Source organism: Echinops telfairi, unplaced genomic scaffold (assembly GCF_000313985.2).
Source record: "Echinops telfairi isolate 266 unplaced genomic scaffold, ASM31398v2 ScPeMD7_9;HRSCAF=40, whole genome shotgun sequence".
Classification (NCBI taxonomy): domain Eukaryota; kingdom Metazoa; phylum Chordata; class Mammalia; order Afrosoricida; family Tenrecidae; genus Echinops; species Echinops telfairi.
In genome coordinates, this window is record NW_022103906.1 from 51753199 (window position 1) to 51769313 (window position 16115).

Here is a 16115-nt window from a genome sequence, read left to right on the forward strand (position 1 = left end):
AACAAATTCTTGTGAAAATTTTCATGACCTTTTAAACAATGACAGCAATCTACTAAAAAAAATTCACTTAAATGAGAAATATACCAAAGAATAAAATAATACTATACATAATTTTAATGTATTATATTTGTAAATTGTACTTATGTTGAAATTTTTAAAATATATTACAATACTATTTTTGCGTTTTTTGAAAATTTTTGTTGCTCCATTTAGACCAAATTTTAAATCAAGAACCCTCACTCCCCACCCCTCCACATCAATGGTGTCCCGCTTTACCAGTGTTAAAATCTGGTCACCTTAATTTAAGTTAGTAGGTAATTGTAAGTTTGGGTGACAATACTTGGTCAAGGTAAAAGATGACTATGAAATACACAAGAATTAAGCACAATTTTGGAAAAAGTCACAACCTATATAATTTTGTAATAAAAAACAAAAAATATGTGTCGTTGTATAGGTGCATGTGATGGTTAAGGTTGTGTGTCAATGATTCTCTGATTTGGCTGTTATGATGTAGGTGGGAAGTTACATAGTCATGTAATCACCTCCATAATGAGATCATCTATGAGGAGCCACTCAGCTGAAAAGGAGATTTCTTAGGGGTGTGGCCTGCATCCAGTATATGAAGGCAAATATAACAGGGGTGTGATCTACATCCAATATAACATTAAGGCAAAGCGCTTGCCTTTTGAGACACCAATTATGGCTTCTTATTTAGCCTTAGTAGAAATGGAACATCTAATCATGGCTACCAAGTTACCATGTGGCCTGAGCTGCCCACAGCAAACTAAGTATGGTCTGATCTAGAGTCACAAAGTTGGGAAGGCACAGCAGCACTATGCCATTAAATGGAAGTGGTACCTAAGAGATGGGACTCAGGCAGGGCCAGAAGCACAAATAAGTTACATGAAGAAGTAGCCCAAATGCCCATGATATCCACTTCTATCACACTAACTTCCCTCTCCCAGTCAACACCTATGACTACAAGGAGGGTCCTTATGATCAGTTGGCTGAAGAAAAGTTATACCTGCTTTACAGATGGGTCTGTAGAGCATGCAGGCTCCATCACAAGTGGACAGTGGCAGGCCCTTTCAGGGACCTCCTTGAAGGGCAATGGTTAAGAAAAATCCACCCAACGGGCAAAATTTCAAGTCAGAGCTACTCAATGGCACATAACAACAACTTAACAATCTTTATAAAAAGATTGCCAGTCCTTTCTTAAGAGGTGCCACCAGTCAATACAACCTGTCAATCAGGTCTGACCTTGGGGTGGCCTTCTTATAAGCCAAGAAACTGGGCACGTTTCTCTCTCTCTCTCTCTCTCTCTGTCCCTTGCTCTACCTGTTTGCTGGGACACTACCTGTTCTACCCAACCCTGACAGCTGTCAGTGCCCTGCCATGTTTTCACTGACCTTGGATACATGTGACTCTGCATCCACCAGCCTGTGAGCTTCCTGTTTCCCTTTTCTGCATCACCGGCCAGCAGCTACATGAGCTTATGGACTAGCATCGGACTTAGGGACCTGAGTTGGACTGGGATGGATGTCTTCTTGACATATAATTATTTCTTGATTTAAAGCTTTCTTATACATATGAGTGTTACAGGATTTGTTTCTCAAGACAGGCTAAAACAGGCACCTTATTTTTATAAAAAGATCACTAGATCCTTGGAGTATTACTCTGACAACTCAAAATGGAATAAACAAGGAAAAGTATGATCTCATAGAAAAGAAATTCTGAGATAGAATGGTCCCAAGATGCGGCTGAAGGAGACCATCAAAGATCAAGGTGATTTGCATATCTGCCTACTACACTTTTAAGAAGCACAGTGAGGTACAAGGACAGAGAGCAGATTTCTCAACAAGTCTCCTTGGTCAAGGCAAGTTTACACACCCATTCCTAAATCAGTTATCAGCACAGTACAGGGGATTAACACAACACTCTCTAGATTAACCATTATTTCCCCCTGAGTTACTTGGGAGAGGAGTGGGCACTCTATAAGATCAAAGTTTGGGCAGAAAGGAAGAGGGTAGTGCTTGTCAATAAGCCTGTGAAAGACCTTTCAAGTGGTCTCGTCTAGATGTTTATAAACCATTAAATATTAAAGAATGGGCAAAACTAAAAGCTGGAGTGCTACAAACTATTGACTGCAATGAAGCAAACAGAAATTGTGATAAAATCTAAATATAAAATTAGAATAATAAAACAGACATTAGTGTTTTGGGTTGTAACATTTTCAAAGTTACCCCTGAATTTCTCCTTCCTAGCATACACCGTGGCAGGCTCCCATCCACGAGTCTCAACTTCCTCTCTTACAGGTCTGGTTGGAGCTCTTGTCTCTGCTCCAATTCCAGATTCCCATAGAAAGAGCTTTGGCCCAGTCAAGGTCATTTATTCTACTCCGGTCCAAAATATAATGTCCAGGGAGATGGGGTCATATTGTACAAACATGTCTAATGAAAATTCAGTTCAGTGATTCAGGAATCCACCCAAGAAAATAAGGATTCCTCTGAGCTATTCAAAGGACCATGGACTGCCAGAAGGACAAGCAAATCTGTCTTGAAAGAAGTACAGCCAGAGTGTAGCAACGATGAAACAAACACACAACTTTCCTCTAATTCCTCCAATGCTTCCCCACACACACACTATCAGGATCCCAATTCTACCTTACAAATCCGGCTAGACCAGAGGATGTACAGTGGTACAGATAGGAACTGGAAACACAGGGAATCCAGGACAGATGACCCCCTCAGGACCAGTGGTGAGAGTGACGATACCGGGAGAGTGGAGGGAGGGGTGGATAGAAAGGGGGAACCGATTACAAGGATCTACACATAATCTCCTCCCTGGGGGGCGGACAACAGAAAAGTGGGTGAAGGGAGATGTCGAGCAGTGTAAGATATGACAAAATAATAATAATTCATAAATAATAAAATTTACAAGAATATGATTTATTAATTTATAAATAATTTAGAAATAAAAATTTATCAAGGGTTCATGAGGGAGGGGGGAGTGGGGAGGGAGGGAAAAATTAAGAGCTGATACCAAGGGCTCAAGTAGAAAGCAAATGCTTTGAGAATGATGATGGCAACAAATGTACAAATGTGCTTGATTGACACAATGGATGGATGTATAGATTGTGATATGAGTTGTATGAGCCCCAGTAAAATGATTAATGAAAAAAAAAGTACTGCCAGAATGCTCCTTAGAGGCAAGGATAGCAAGACTTTGTCTCACATATTTTGGATCTGTTGTCAGGAGAGACCAGTCCCTGGGAAAGGGACATCATGCTTGGTAAAGTAGCAGGGCAGCAGAAAATAGGAAGACCTTCCATAAGATGGATTGACACAGCAGCTGCATCGATGAGCTCAAAAATAAGAAGACTTGTGAGATGGCACAGGGTCGAACAGTTCTGTTGTACGTAGGGTGACTGGGTCAGAATCCACCTGCCAGCATCTAACAGCAACTGAGGGCGGCAGGACACCCACAGTCCTCTCGTGCCCGTGGTCCATTGCCTATCCCAAAGCCATCTCCTCCCTTCCTTCCCGCTGGCAGAAATCCAGTCAGTTCCAGCTGCACACAGCAGGTATGCAAATGATGGTTATTCCGTTCTCCTTGCCAGTGATTTGCTCAGGATGGCATCTAATACAATGCTGACGTATGAAACATGAGTGGGAATCAGCTGATAGACTTCGAGAAAATTCCTTTTTTTTTAAAGTTTATTTGTTTTAAACCCCTTGTTTACAAGGGCACTAATCTCAGTGCTGGAACGTGCATTTTTGTTTCTGTTTTGTTCAAATGGCGCACCACAAGCAAGAGTCTACCTCCTTTTCCACTGCAAGCACAAACTGATGTACGATGTGAAGCTGACCTCAAAACTCACTCACGGCCATCCAGTTAGTTGGTTTCAACTAAAAGCAACCCTATAGGACAGGGTAGAAGAGCCTCTGTGAGTTTCTAAGACTATAAATCTTTACTGAAATGAACAACCTCATCTTTCTCCCAAAAAGCAGCTGGTGGGTTCAAACTGCTCACCTAGCAGTTAGCAGTCCAACTTGTAGCCCACTGCACCACAAACACTGTGGCAACTATAGTGCAAGGACAAGGGAAGCTGGTCTAAAGAAATTGTCAAATCTGCAGGTAGCAGAGAGGAAGATGGAAAAAAACCTAGGCCTCAATTAATCAAGCCATGGGCTACCTTACTTCAGAGAGTTTTGCAAGCTAAGTGGATAGCAGTTTTCTTGTTGTTTAAAACATGCACATCAGACTTTTCTGTTATTTGCTGTTATAAAGCTTTTAACTCTGCTATATGGGGAACCTCCTTTTAAAAACATATTTTAGAGCTCCAATATTTTGGACCTTGGGGAAACATAAGCAGATTAATGAGAAACAAAATACACTGACTTCAGACACAGTGGCTAGTATTAGCTAATAATTGTGGGGTGCGGTGGGGCTGCAAAAAAGGTTTGAGCCATAACTTCACCATAAACCAAATTCTAGACGAATTACAGAGTTAAAAAATATTTTAAATGAAACCATAAAAAACCAGAAGAAAATTTGTTCTCAAAGTGGAGATGGCTTTCCTACGCATGGCACGAGACATAGAGAAAAATACTTATGAATTTAGCTACATTAAAATAGTTCAACTTTTTTTTGGATAAAAATGAAGTACACATGATAGAATTTTACAAAACAAGTGACTTCCTCATTGAAATACCTTTACTCAATAACATAAATTGTGACTATATACCTGGACCTCACCAGATAGACTACAAAGAAATCAAATTGATTACATCTGTGGAAAGACACACTAGAGCAGCTCAATAGTATTACCAAAAACAAGGCCAGGGCCTGCCTGTGGAACAGATCCCCAATTGTTCATATGTAAGTTCTGGTTGAAACTGAAGAAAATTGAAAAAACTTAAGATGGAAATAACTAGGAGGCAAAGGATATTTATAGAGGTCTAAATACAGGCATGTACATATGTAAATATATATTTTATGATAGGGAAATAGATCTATATACATATATTTATATGTTAAATATTAAGATAGCAGACAGACATTGGGCCTCTACTCAAGTACTCCCTCAACAAAGGAACACTTTGTTCTAATAACCTGGCATTCTGTGATGCTGATCACTGAAGACAAATGGGTCCATAAGCAAATGTGGTGAAGAAAGCGATGGTGCCTGGCTATCAAAAGATATAGCATCTGGGGTCTTAAATGCTTGAAGATAAACAAGCAGGCATCTAGCTGAGAAGCAACAAAGCCCACATGGAAGAAGCACACCAGCTTGTGTGATCATGAGGTGTTGATGGGATCAGGTATCAAGCTTCAAAGACCCAGAACAAAAAATATCAATATGAATGAGGGGGGGAGTGGAGTGAAGACCCAGAGCCCATCTATAGACAACTGACATCCCTTTACAGAGGGGTCACAAGGAAGAAATGAGCCAGTCAGGGTGCAGTATAGCACCATTGAAACATACAACTTTCCTCTAGTTCCTTAATGCTTCCTTTGCGCCCCCCCCCCACTATCATTACCCCAATTCTACCTTACAAATCTGGCTAAACCAGAGCATGTATGCTAGCACAGAAAAGAGCTGTAAACACAGGGAATCCAGGACAGATAAACCCCCCAGGATCAAGAATGAGAATAACAATACCAGAAGGGTAAGGGGAAGTGGGGGGGAGAAAGGGGAAACCGATCCCAATGATCTACATATAACCCCCTCCCAAGGGGATGGACAACAGAAAAATGGGTGAAGGGAGACAGCGGTCGGTGTAAGACATGAAAAAAATAATAATTTCTAAATCATGAGTGAGGAAGGGTGGGGGAGGGGAAAATGAGCTGATACCAAGGGCTCAGGTAGAAAGAAAATATCTTGAAAATGATGACAACATATGTACAAATGTGCTTGATATGATGGATTGTGATAAGAGCTGTATGAGCCCCAGGAAAAAAACTCAAGGAAAAAACAACACAACCTTGAGTAAATTCCATCCGGATTTGGAGAACATCTCAAGAACAGATTTGCTACACTGAACAATAAAAACCAAGGAACAGACAACCAGCTCATCATACATGAAGAAAGCAAAAGGTTACTTAAAAGACAGGAAAGAAAGGTCTAAAATGGATGCCAGAAGAAACTCTAAGAAGGGATTCTAAAACTTGCTCTGACTATAGAGCAGCTTAAGGGAATAGAAGAGTGGACATAAAATTTCAAAAGTTAGCTTAAGCAGACGAAGTAAAATATTATACTGAAATGGGCAAAGACCTGTAACTGGAAAGCCAAAGGGAAGAAAAACTTTAGCAAATCTCAATCTGAAAGAATTAAAGAAAAAATTAAGACTGTCATCGCAATGTTCAAGGATCGATTCTATGGGAAACATATTGAACAGTGCAGTCAAGTATCACAAGAAGAGGGAGGGAATACACAAGGCCAGTGTACCATAAGGAACTAGTCAACATTCGACCATCTGAAGAGGCAGCATATGATCAAGAATTGACGGTATGGAAGGAAGATGTCCAAGTAGCCCTGAAGGCATTAGCGAAAAACAGGGCTCCAGGAATTGATGGAATACCAATCGAAATGTTTCAAAAACTGATGAAGCACTGGAAACACTCACTGGTTAAGCCAAGAAATTTGGAAGACAGTTAGTTGACCAATGGACTTAGAATTATATCTGTGCCTATTCCAAAGAAAGCTGTTTCAAAAGAATGCAGAGATTATTAACAATATCACTAACATCACATCCAAGTAAAATTTTGCTGAAGGCAAGTAAGCCATGGCTGCAGCAGTATATCTACAAGGATCTACCAGAAAGTCAAGCCACATTCATAAGAATACCAGAAAAATGTTTACTTCTATTTTAATGACTATACAAAAGCATTCAACTGTATAATTCCTAAAAAAAATCAGGATAACATTACAAATAATGAGAATTACAGAACAGTTCATTGTGCTCATGCAGAACCTGTGTATGGATGAAGAGGTGGTCCGTTAAACAGAACAAGGGAAGACTATGTGGTTTAATATCAGGAAAGGAACTAGTCAGGGTTGTATCCTTTCACTCTGCTTATTCAATCTATATGCCAAACAAATCATCCAAGAAGCTAGACTATGTGAATAAGAATGTACCATCGATATTGGAGGAAAGCTTATTATAACTTTCCATATGCATATTACACAATTACACTCCTTCTTGCCGGAAGCCAGGAGGAATTGGCACAATTACCAGTGAACATCACAGACTGCAGCCTTCAGTGCAAATTTCAACAAAATTGAACCAATAGGCAACATTATGATAAATGGAGAAATGATACATAGAGAAAATGACTTCATCTTGCTTGGATCCACAATCAATACTCATGGAAGCATCAATCAAGAAAGCAAACAAGTATTGGGGAAATCTACTGCACAAGACCTCTTTATTGAAGAGCAAGGTTATTATCTCTTTGAGGACTAAGGTTGAACCTGACCTAAAGCACAGTATTTTCAATTATTTAATATGCGGATGAAAGTTAGACAATGAATGAGAAAGATCAGAGAAGAGTTGATGCAGTTGAATTATGGTGCTGGTAAAGAATATTTAAAATACTTTGTTGGAAAAATAAACAAATCTGTCTTGGAAGAAGTAAAGCCAGAATGCTCCTTATAAACAAGGACAGTGAGACTCAATCTCACGTACTTTGAACATGCTGTCAGGGAAGACCAGACTATGGGAAAGGACATAATGCTTGGTAAAGTGTAGAGCATCAAAAAAGAGGAAGACCCTCAACAAGATGGATTGACACAGTACCTTCAACATTGAGTCAAATATGGAAATAATGGGGAGGATGGCCCAGGAGAGAGCAGTGTTTAGTTCCACAGCACCTGGGGTCACTTTGAGTTTGAACTCGATGGCACCTAACAACAACAACACAAACAACAATCGCAATCTTGTAAGGGAGATATTAGCAAACCTATCCAATTTTTCTCCCTGAGAAAAATCAGTATCTGCTTGAACAACAATCTAATTTTCATCAGCCACTGAGAGAAACACTATTCCCTTCTTTCAGAGCTGTTTGTTATCTAATCATCCTTTGAAAGGTAGATAGAAACAAAAGTGCAAAAGAAGACTCATGAGCATCGCTTTCAAACTCTGTAACAGGAGTGCATCCATGCAAAGTGAAACTGTACTTAAGGAAAATCACTCCTCAGAAGAATGTTCACAACATGAGAAAAATATTTAGGCTAACTGTAAGGTTGGCAATTCAAACACATCAGCTGCTTCTTTGGAGAAAGCTGAGGCTCTCTGCTCCCATTCAGATTTATAGCTTCTGACTCCCTACAAAGGGTCACTGTGAATCTGAAACGGCTCAATGGCAGTGGATTAGGTTTGGATATGAAATGTAAAAAGTAGGTTTTTACCATCCTCTAAAATCACACGCATACACACACCTAGAAAGATTTATAAATTCATACAATTTACCTTTAAACTACGCTTCCATTTAAATATAGAGAAAAGGGCTGATAGTACATACCTACTAACAGTAATTTTGTTGGGTGTGGAGATAATGCATTGTTTTTATTTTTCTTCTGATTTTTTTGAATTATCTAAATTTTCTATAATGTAATACTTTTATAATTTTTAAGTGCTTGGAAAATATATACATAGATGTATATATAGGTTATAAGATTAAAAACATATACATAAATATATACATATAATTCCAAAACCATATGCAACGAAAGGAAAAAAATAGGTAAATTAAACTGGATCAAAATTGAACTTTTGTGCTTCAAAAGACATCATCAAGAATTAGAGCATTAGGGCTAGGGCTAGGGAAAAAAAAAGAATGAGAGCATTAAAAAAAAGAATGAACATACATTTTGCATATCACATGCCTAATGAAGGACTTGTCTACATGATATATAGAGAACTCTGTAACTCAGAAATAAAAGGACAATTGAATTGAAAAAATGAGCCCAGGGGGCGAGTAGACATTTTTCCAAAGAGGATATGCTGTTGTTGTTCCGTGCCATCGAGTCGGTTCCGATCCATAGCAACCCTTTGTAAAACGGAACTAAACACTATTCGGTCTTGCACCATCCTCACAGTTGTTCTTATACCAATACCTAATAAGCAGCTCAAGGAAGCTCAACAACATTCGTCTCTGGGTGGCACAAAGAGCTACAGGCTCGTGGAAAGGATGACAGTTTGAACCCACTCAGGAGAAACTTGGCGATTTGCTTCCAAAAGATCAGGACCAGGAAAACCCTTTGGAGTGCAGTTCTACACCGCAACACAAGGGACCCGATGCCTCAGAGGCAAAGGGTGTTATTAATCTTTGTTGTCAAGTCTTCCTCATTGATTATGCAGTTTTCACGTGTACATTATTCTTCCTCCTCACTTCCAACTTTAGCATTGCAATCACCAGTAATTACCAATGCATCTGATTATATATTTGATCAATTTCAGATGGAAAAAGTTGGTAGAATTCTTCAATTTCTTCATCATTGATTTTTAGCAATTGGTGCATAAATCATAATAATAGACATATTAAGCTGTCTTGCTAGGCATATAGATATTGTCTTATCACACACAGTATTGTACTTCAGAATATATCATGAACTGTTTTCATGATTAAGGCAACACCAACTGGTGGTTTTGAACTACTGACCTTTCACTTACCAGCCCAATGTGTAACCATAATGCCACTGGGACTCCAACATGATTCATAACAGCCCTCAAAATGGAAGCAACCCAAATGTCCATAGACTGAGGAATGGAATACAATATATTTTCCAACAATAAAAATGAATGAAGTAATGATACGTGTAACAACTTGGGTGAAACCTTAAAAATTTATCATGGTAAGTGAAAGTACCCAGAGGTACTGCCCCCACACAAAAAAGGACCCCAACATTTTCTATGGCTCCATTTACTTAAACTGTCCAAAACAAGCAAATCCTTCAGGTAGAGTGGTGGGCCTTTTGAGGTAGGGAGAGAGTTAGAATGGAGAGTAACTAATGGAGATGAAGTTTCTGGTTGATGTGATGAAAGCAGTGTGGAATTAGACGGTGGAGATCTTCCCGGGATTTTGTGAATGCACTAAATAGCAGTCATCCACTTCGAACGAGTGAATCCCATGCCATGGGCTATGCATCTCAATAAGGCGCTTATGCAGTTAGAAAGACATGCAAGATGCATGAACTCAAATCACCGATTATTATCAACGCACAAAGCAGATAATCCAGAGAAGTCACAAAATAGTCAAAAAGCCTCACTAATGATTTTTCAAAGGCAATGAAAGAATGAAGTATTATTCTCTCCTTTAAAATTCTGGTGGGCAGTTTGAGCCCACCTAGTGGCACCGTATCAGCTTGGCCTGGCGATCTACTTCCTAAAGATGAAGGCCGAGAAACGCTTAGGGAGCGGTTGGAGTTGGTAGCACATGGGATGGTCATGTGTGGATATCAACGCAGGTGTAACAGGTTGGTTTTTACGCTTACCATAAAGCCACAAAGACATGGCTGTGTACTGTGTACCACTAACAAGGTGGGTACTGAATTGTACCCTGCCATCAAGTAGCTTCCATCTGAGTGACTCTCTGTAGCATAGACTCCTAAGCTTATTTGGCCCAATGTTCCCCTTTCAGAAAAAAAATGACTTGTCATTCCCCAGTAATAAAAAATGTTTGTACTATAGCCCATAATCTAGGAGAAAGTGTAGGTACCTGCTTTTGCAGCATCCCCTTGACTTCCCCTGTGAAAGGGTCATTCGACCCTAAAGGGGTCACGACCCACAGGTTGAGAACCGCTGACTTAGAAGGGAAGGATTAGAGAGAAGGCAACAGAGCATGGAACGCTTGAAGGATAATTTCCTAGAAAGAGGATTGGTGTCTTGGGCAATCTCCCAAGGGAAGCTGCAGTGGTCTGAGCTGCCTATGAACATATGGACTTGGCTGGAAAGAGCGAATTCTCAGCAGTCAAGGTGTATGAAGCAGCCTCGCTGGCCTGCGGTTCAAATATGGCTCTAGTGTGCTCTCTCCTCAGATGATCAGAATGCTTCGGTAACAAGAGTCATCCAAACTCTGCTTAGATGTTTCTACTCCTTCGATAGACAAATGAATTTCTTTTTCAAAGTGAAAATATGACTGTCCCCCCAAACAGTAGTGCAAAAGGCCCAGGGTAGCAAAAGCATGAGGTACATTTGAGAAACCTATGAAGGCCAGAAGGCGGACAGGAAATAAAGAAGTCTCAGAAAACGAGGCAGGGGAAGTAAGCAGGGACTGAGGTCTCAGGGGTGATTGGAGATTTTCACTTTACTTTTGGATACAATGGGAAGTCACCTATTAATTTCAGCAGAGAGGTGACACTATCCATGTATACCTAAAACCATCAGTCAGGCTCCTCTGCGGACAAGCGGTGAAAGAAGAGCAAAAGTGTCTAGAAGACCAATTTGAAGGCTTTCAGAATAATGGCTCAGATGAGGCTGAGGGAGGCATCTTCAAAGTCTATTCATAACAATGTCAAAGTCAAACTTTGATATGACACCACAAACACTACGACAACCTACCTCTTCAAGAACAAGAGTCTAATGGAAGTAAATAATAAAGATGAACTTGATTATCAACAATTATGTGTTTTATGCACACGCGCTAAAAGTAATTTAATTCACATGTGGAAAAGGGATCTACCAAAAAGACCCATACATAGAAACTAGAGATTACTCACCCAGGATTATAGACACATTAACATCAATGTCCTACCTATCCATCTCCCACAGATACTTCCAGATACTCTAAGGTCCTGGAAACTTTTTCATAATACTATAGTATTTGAACTCAAATTGTCCTTGAACTTCAGGCAGAATAATTTCATCCAAACAAGGTTTTGAAGTACGGAACGAAGCCAAGCAGTGAAGTGCACGCCCAACGATTTACTATGATGAGTGCAGATAAGGCATATGGCTGTCCTCAATTTCTTCCAGCTGCAAACTAGCTCGTCCTTGACACATTCCTCCCTCTCCTTTTTCTTCTGTATATGATCCATTCTGGGAGAGGAGTACCCTGCTTAGCATATGATGAAACCTTCAGTTAAACACAATCACACAGGCTCCAAACAAAATATGTGCAAGGCGTTCCAGATTATTCACATACATCTGTCTCCTTAAATTACACCGCAGAGACTGAAACAAGACACAGAGGCTGTGATGGATATTACACAGTTTTTAAAAAGAGTAAATGAATGATTTTTTATGGTACTAGGAAAGCAAGTGTACCTCATATATGCAAACATTTCTTTTTCTCTTAAAACAAAAACCTGCTATTTATAAGGTTGCTTTCCGTTCACAGTGGATAAGATAAACAAACTTGGTTTGTAATCATAGCAAGCCACCCAAGGTAGGAAACCAGGAAATGTAAGGCAATCTACCTGTTCCATTCCTGCGGGGTGCAATGGAGGCAAGTGATAAAGATGAACATGACCATCAACAATTATATGTGTATTTTATGCATGTGCTCTGTAAGTGGTCTTGTTCTCTATTGCTTTCAGGTATTTTTTAACTGCATTATCTTAAATGGGAATGACCTTCAGTGATATTTCAGATAATTCTCATGTTTTCTCTAGTTCTTTCCATTTCCTGATAGAGAATTTCTGAAGTACTAACATGCTTAGAGAGCATGGGGGGGGCGGGTGTGTGTGTGTGTGTGTGTGTGTGTGTGTGTGTGTGTACAATTCTAAAAGTAAGGATGACAATATTGCTTGCCACTCACCTTTACACACATGGCTTCTTCCAAGGTGAGTTTGTATATACACTAGAAAAGGTCTTTCCTCCTCAAATTCATTTGCTACACCAAATGGCAGTCATCCTAACACCCTGATTGCTGAAATGGACTTCAAAGATCATTGTCATATAGCCCCTTTCCTCCTCCAAAGAAAGGATGTCCTGGGCAAGGGCAGAGGGGGTCCATGAGTGAATTCATCCCTTTGAATTATTTAATACCACTTAAGCCCTGAAAGCTTACAGCCACCTCTCTTGCGGTTGATGGCACTCTCTTCTAAGTTTTCAATTGCCTGATTGTGAAGCAACAATTTAATTCCATAGAGCAAAATCAATGCCATTTAAATTTACTGTGGAAACTGCTGTTGTCCAGCAAACTAAAAGATTTATTCTTCCACTCCCAAGAGAACATTTAAAAGCTGCTTTTACCAAGAAGTGCTTCGGAATCTTTCCAGAATTGAGGAAGAATTCCTTCTTGCTGGACATAAGGTAAAGCAATCGCCTCCTGTGAATTGGTTGAAATTCCTAGGGCTGCCTGGGCTCTGGTCACTCCCAAACTCTGTCAGAGGCCTAGATTTTTGACCATGAGATCATCCTAGAAACCCAACAAGCTGTGATGACAATAATAAGACATAGCCAATAGGCTTTTAAAATATATTCTTTCATCGCTTTAGGGTTTTTATAAGACAAGAATGTTTTGCTTGTTTGTTTGTTTCATCCTAAAGTATCTGAACAAAGTAACTACAAATAAGAAGGCTTGGCACAAAACTCAAGGTTTTCTGTGAGTTCATTGGGATGATGGGGGGGGGGCGGTTGCTTTTGTGGACTGGCAAAAGCTAGTGTTGTTTAAGACCCATGCATCGGAAAGTTGTATCCTTCTAAGATTGAATCAGACCCGGAAAAGGATGATCAGTGAAGAATCGATGCCCTCATTCTACCTACCAGGGTTACTAATCACCCACTCTGTGGACGGTTCACTGCGGCTCCTCGTCACAAGATGGGGACGGCCCAGGTGAGCGACTCTAAAGGACCCAGAGATTCAAGAAGATGCTGAGTATTTTAAACCTATAACAGCCTATGGCTCATTTTTCCTTCCACCTGTCATCATAGAGTAGTTTTCCTTTCAACTCCTGAGAGCAGCCAACAGCAATAACGCCTATATACCAGGACAAAAAGGAAGCGTGGATCTGTTCACCGGCAGACAATCGAGGCTCACTGCGCATCTCCCAAGGACAAGAGGTTTGATGCGGCTGCAGCCAAGGCCAGGCCTGGGAGGCAGTGAGAGCAAGGCCAGCCCCTTCAGCTAGCCCTGAGATGCTCTTGCGCCCCTCCTCTTCCCTGGCCCGCGGTCCTTGCTCGGCCCGGTCCCCTAGGAGATGGGCCTCCAGCCTTATCATCTCCCTCCGCCCACTCCGCCCCCTCCGCTGTGCCGCCCGCGCTCTTGCTACAAACCTTAGGCGTGCGGATGTGTTCCATGGCTAGTCCGCGTCTGCACAGTCCTCTACCCGCACCGCCTCACGCACCTGCCCGCTGCTGCAGCGCGGCGGGAAGGGCCCGGGGGAGGGGGCTTCGCGGGCCCAGAGCGAGGTTTGGCCCCGCCTTCAGGTGCGTCCGCGCCCGCGCCCGCGCGTGTCCCTGCGTGCGGGATCTGGGGCGCCCGCGCGGCCCTAGAGTGCGCGCCTCCACTCCTCCTCCCATCCCTCCTGAAGCAGCTCCACCTCGTCAGTGGCCCAGATGGCCAGGAGCCACTGGCTTCATGTAACAGGGGCAGCGAGCAGCCCAATACTGTGGGACTACTGTTCCCCAAGACACAATGAAGGCCTTGTGTTGGGTGTGGCCTCTTGGAAGAGAAAGGGGAAATCCATACTGCGCCACACCACCCATTGACCTTCTTGCAGAGCGCCTGAAAATAGGTGGGACTTCAGGGTGAGGCAAAAAAGGAAGAAGACTGCCCCAGGCACTCCTGTTTCAGTGAGGCCCATATAGGTTGGCACAGAAGTAGCCAGAACATTTGGATTGAGGACGGAGACCACAGAGAACACTGATAGCTCCCTAGTAGGTGCACTGTCAACTCAGGCATCTCACATCAATGTGGGATTCTGGGAGAAGAGAAGATTTTCTTTGGCACGGTGTTGGATGCTCGTTGCTAATTATCTTAGTTCTAACTGAACTGAAAGATGTAAATACAATGCATCTGTTATCCATTTATGATAGTAAAGGCTATTACTGGTGTTAGTATTAAGCCATTTGGTAAAAGCCAAAGCAAGTGAATGGCCTCCGTCTGTTGAACTGTTAACCTCCAGGTGAGCAGTTGGAAACAGCCAGCAGGCCCATGGGAGAACACAAGGCTTTCTACTCCCATAAAGGGTTACAGTCTCACGACATCCCTCACTGACCCACAGCACTTTGAGGGACAGCACTGGAGGTACAGTGCAGGAATTGTGCCCGATCTGATCCTGCCACACCAGGGCAAAACACTAAGGGGGTGCAATGGAGCAGCAAGGGGAGCAAAGCAGTGAAGTCCCCTGGGAAAGCCAAAAATAGACTTTGGGGCCAGGGCATGGCACCCCATTATATTCAACGGAAAACACTCTTGAAGGTCAACAAACAGACCTAGAATTATTTAGAGGTTTTTCTTTTTGTTGTTGTTGTTTTGTTTTGCTCTGTCTTGTTTTTATGCTTATTATTGTCTCTGCATATCTATCTAGATAAGATAGGCAGGATAAACAATCCAGAGGAGAAAACAACAGGACTGATGATTCCAGGGGGACACAGGAGAGGGGGAGGCAGGGGAAAGGAAGTGGGTGTTAATAAACCCAGGGACAAGGGAAAAACAAGTGATCTAAAATAGATGCCGAGGAGGGTGTAGGAGGCCTGGTAGGGCTTAATCAAGGGCAATGTAACTGAGAAGAATTACTGAACCCATATGAAGGCCGAACATGATAGTGGGACAAGAGGAAGGTAAAAGGAAATAGAGGAAAGAACTAGGAGGCAAAGGACATTTATATAGGTCTAAATACAGGCATATACATATGTAAATACATTTTTATATGACGACGGGGAAATAGATCTATGTGCATATATTTATAGGTTTAGTATTAAGGTAGCAGGTGGACATTGGACCTCTACTCAAGTACTCCCTCAATGCAAGAACACTTTCTTCTCATAACCTGGCATCCCGTGATGCTCACCTTCCCAATAAGATCGCTGAAGACAAAATGGGTGCATAAGCAAATGTAATGAAGAAAGCTGATGGTGCCCGGCTATCAAGGGATATAGCATCTAGGGGTCTTAAAGGCTTGAGGATAAACAAGCCGCCATCTGGCTGAAAAGCAACAAAGCCCA

The 16115-nt window shown here is 41.5% G+C and overlaps 1 protein-coding gene across 2 annotated transcripts in view; it reads right to left on the reverse strand.

Annotated features, from left to right (window-relative positions):
* Positions 1 to 14324, reverse strand: part of MTMR7 (myotubularin related protein 7) — a 154563-nt gene extending 140239 nt beyond the window's left edge. For both annotated transcript variants that reach the window (XM_004696168.3, XM_045286553.1), the window contains exon 1: positions 14223 to 14324. In XM_004696168.3, the coding sequence (XP_004696225.2) occupies positions 14223 to 14246 (24 nt within the window). In that variant the 5' untranslated portion in view covers positions 14247 to 14324. The remainder of the gene's footprint in view (positions 1 to 14222) is intronic.
* Positions 14325 to 16115: the final 1791 nt, after the last annotated feature.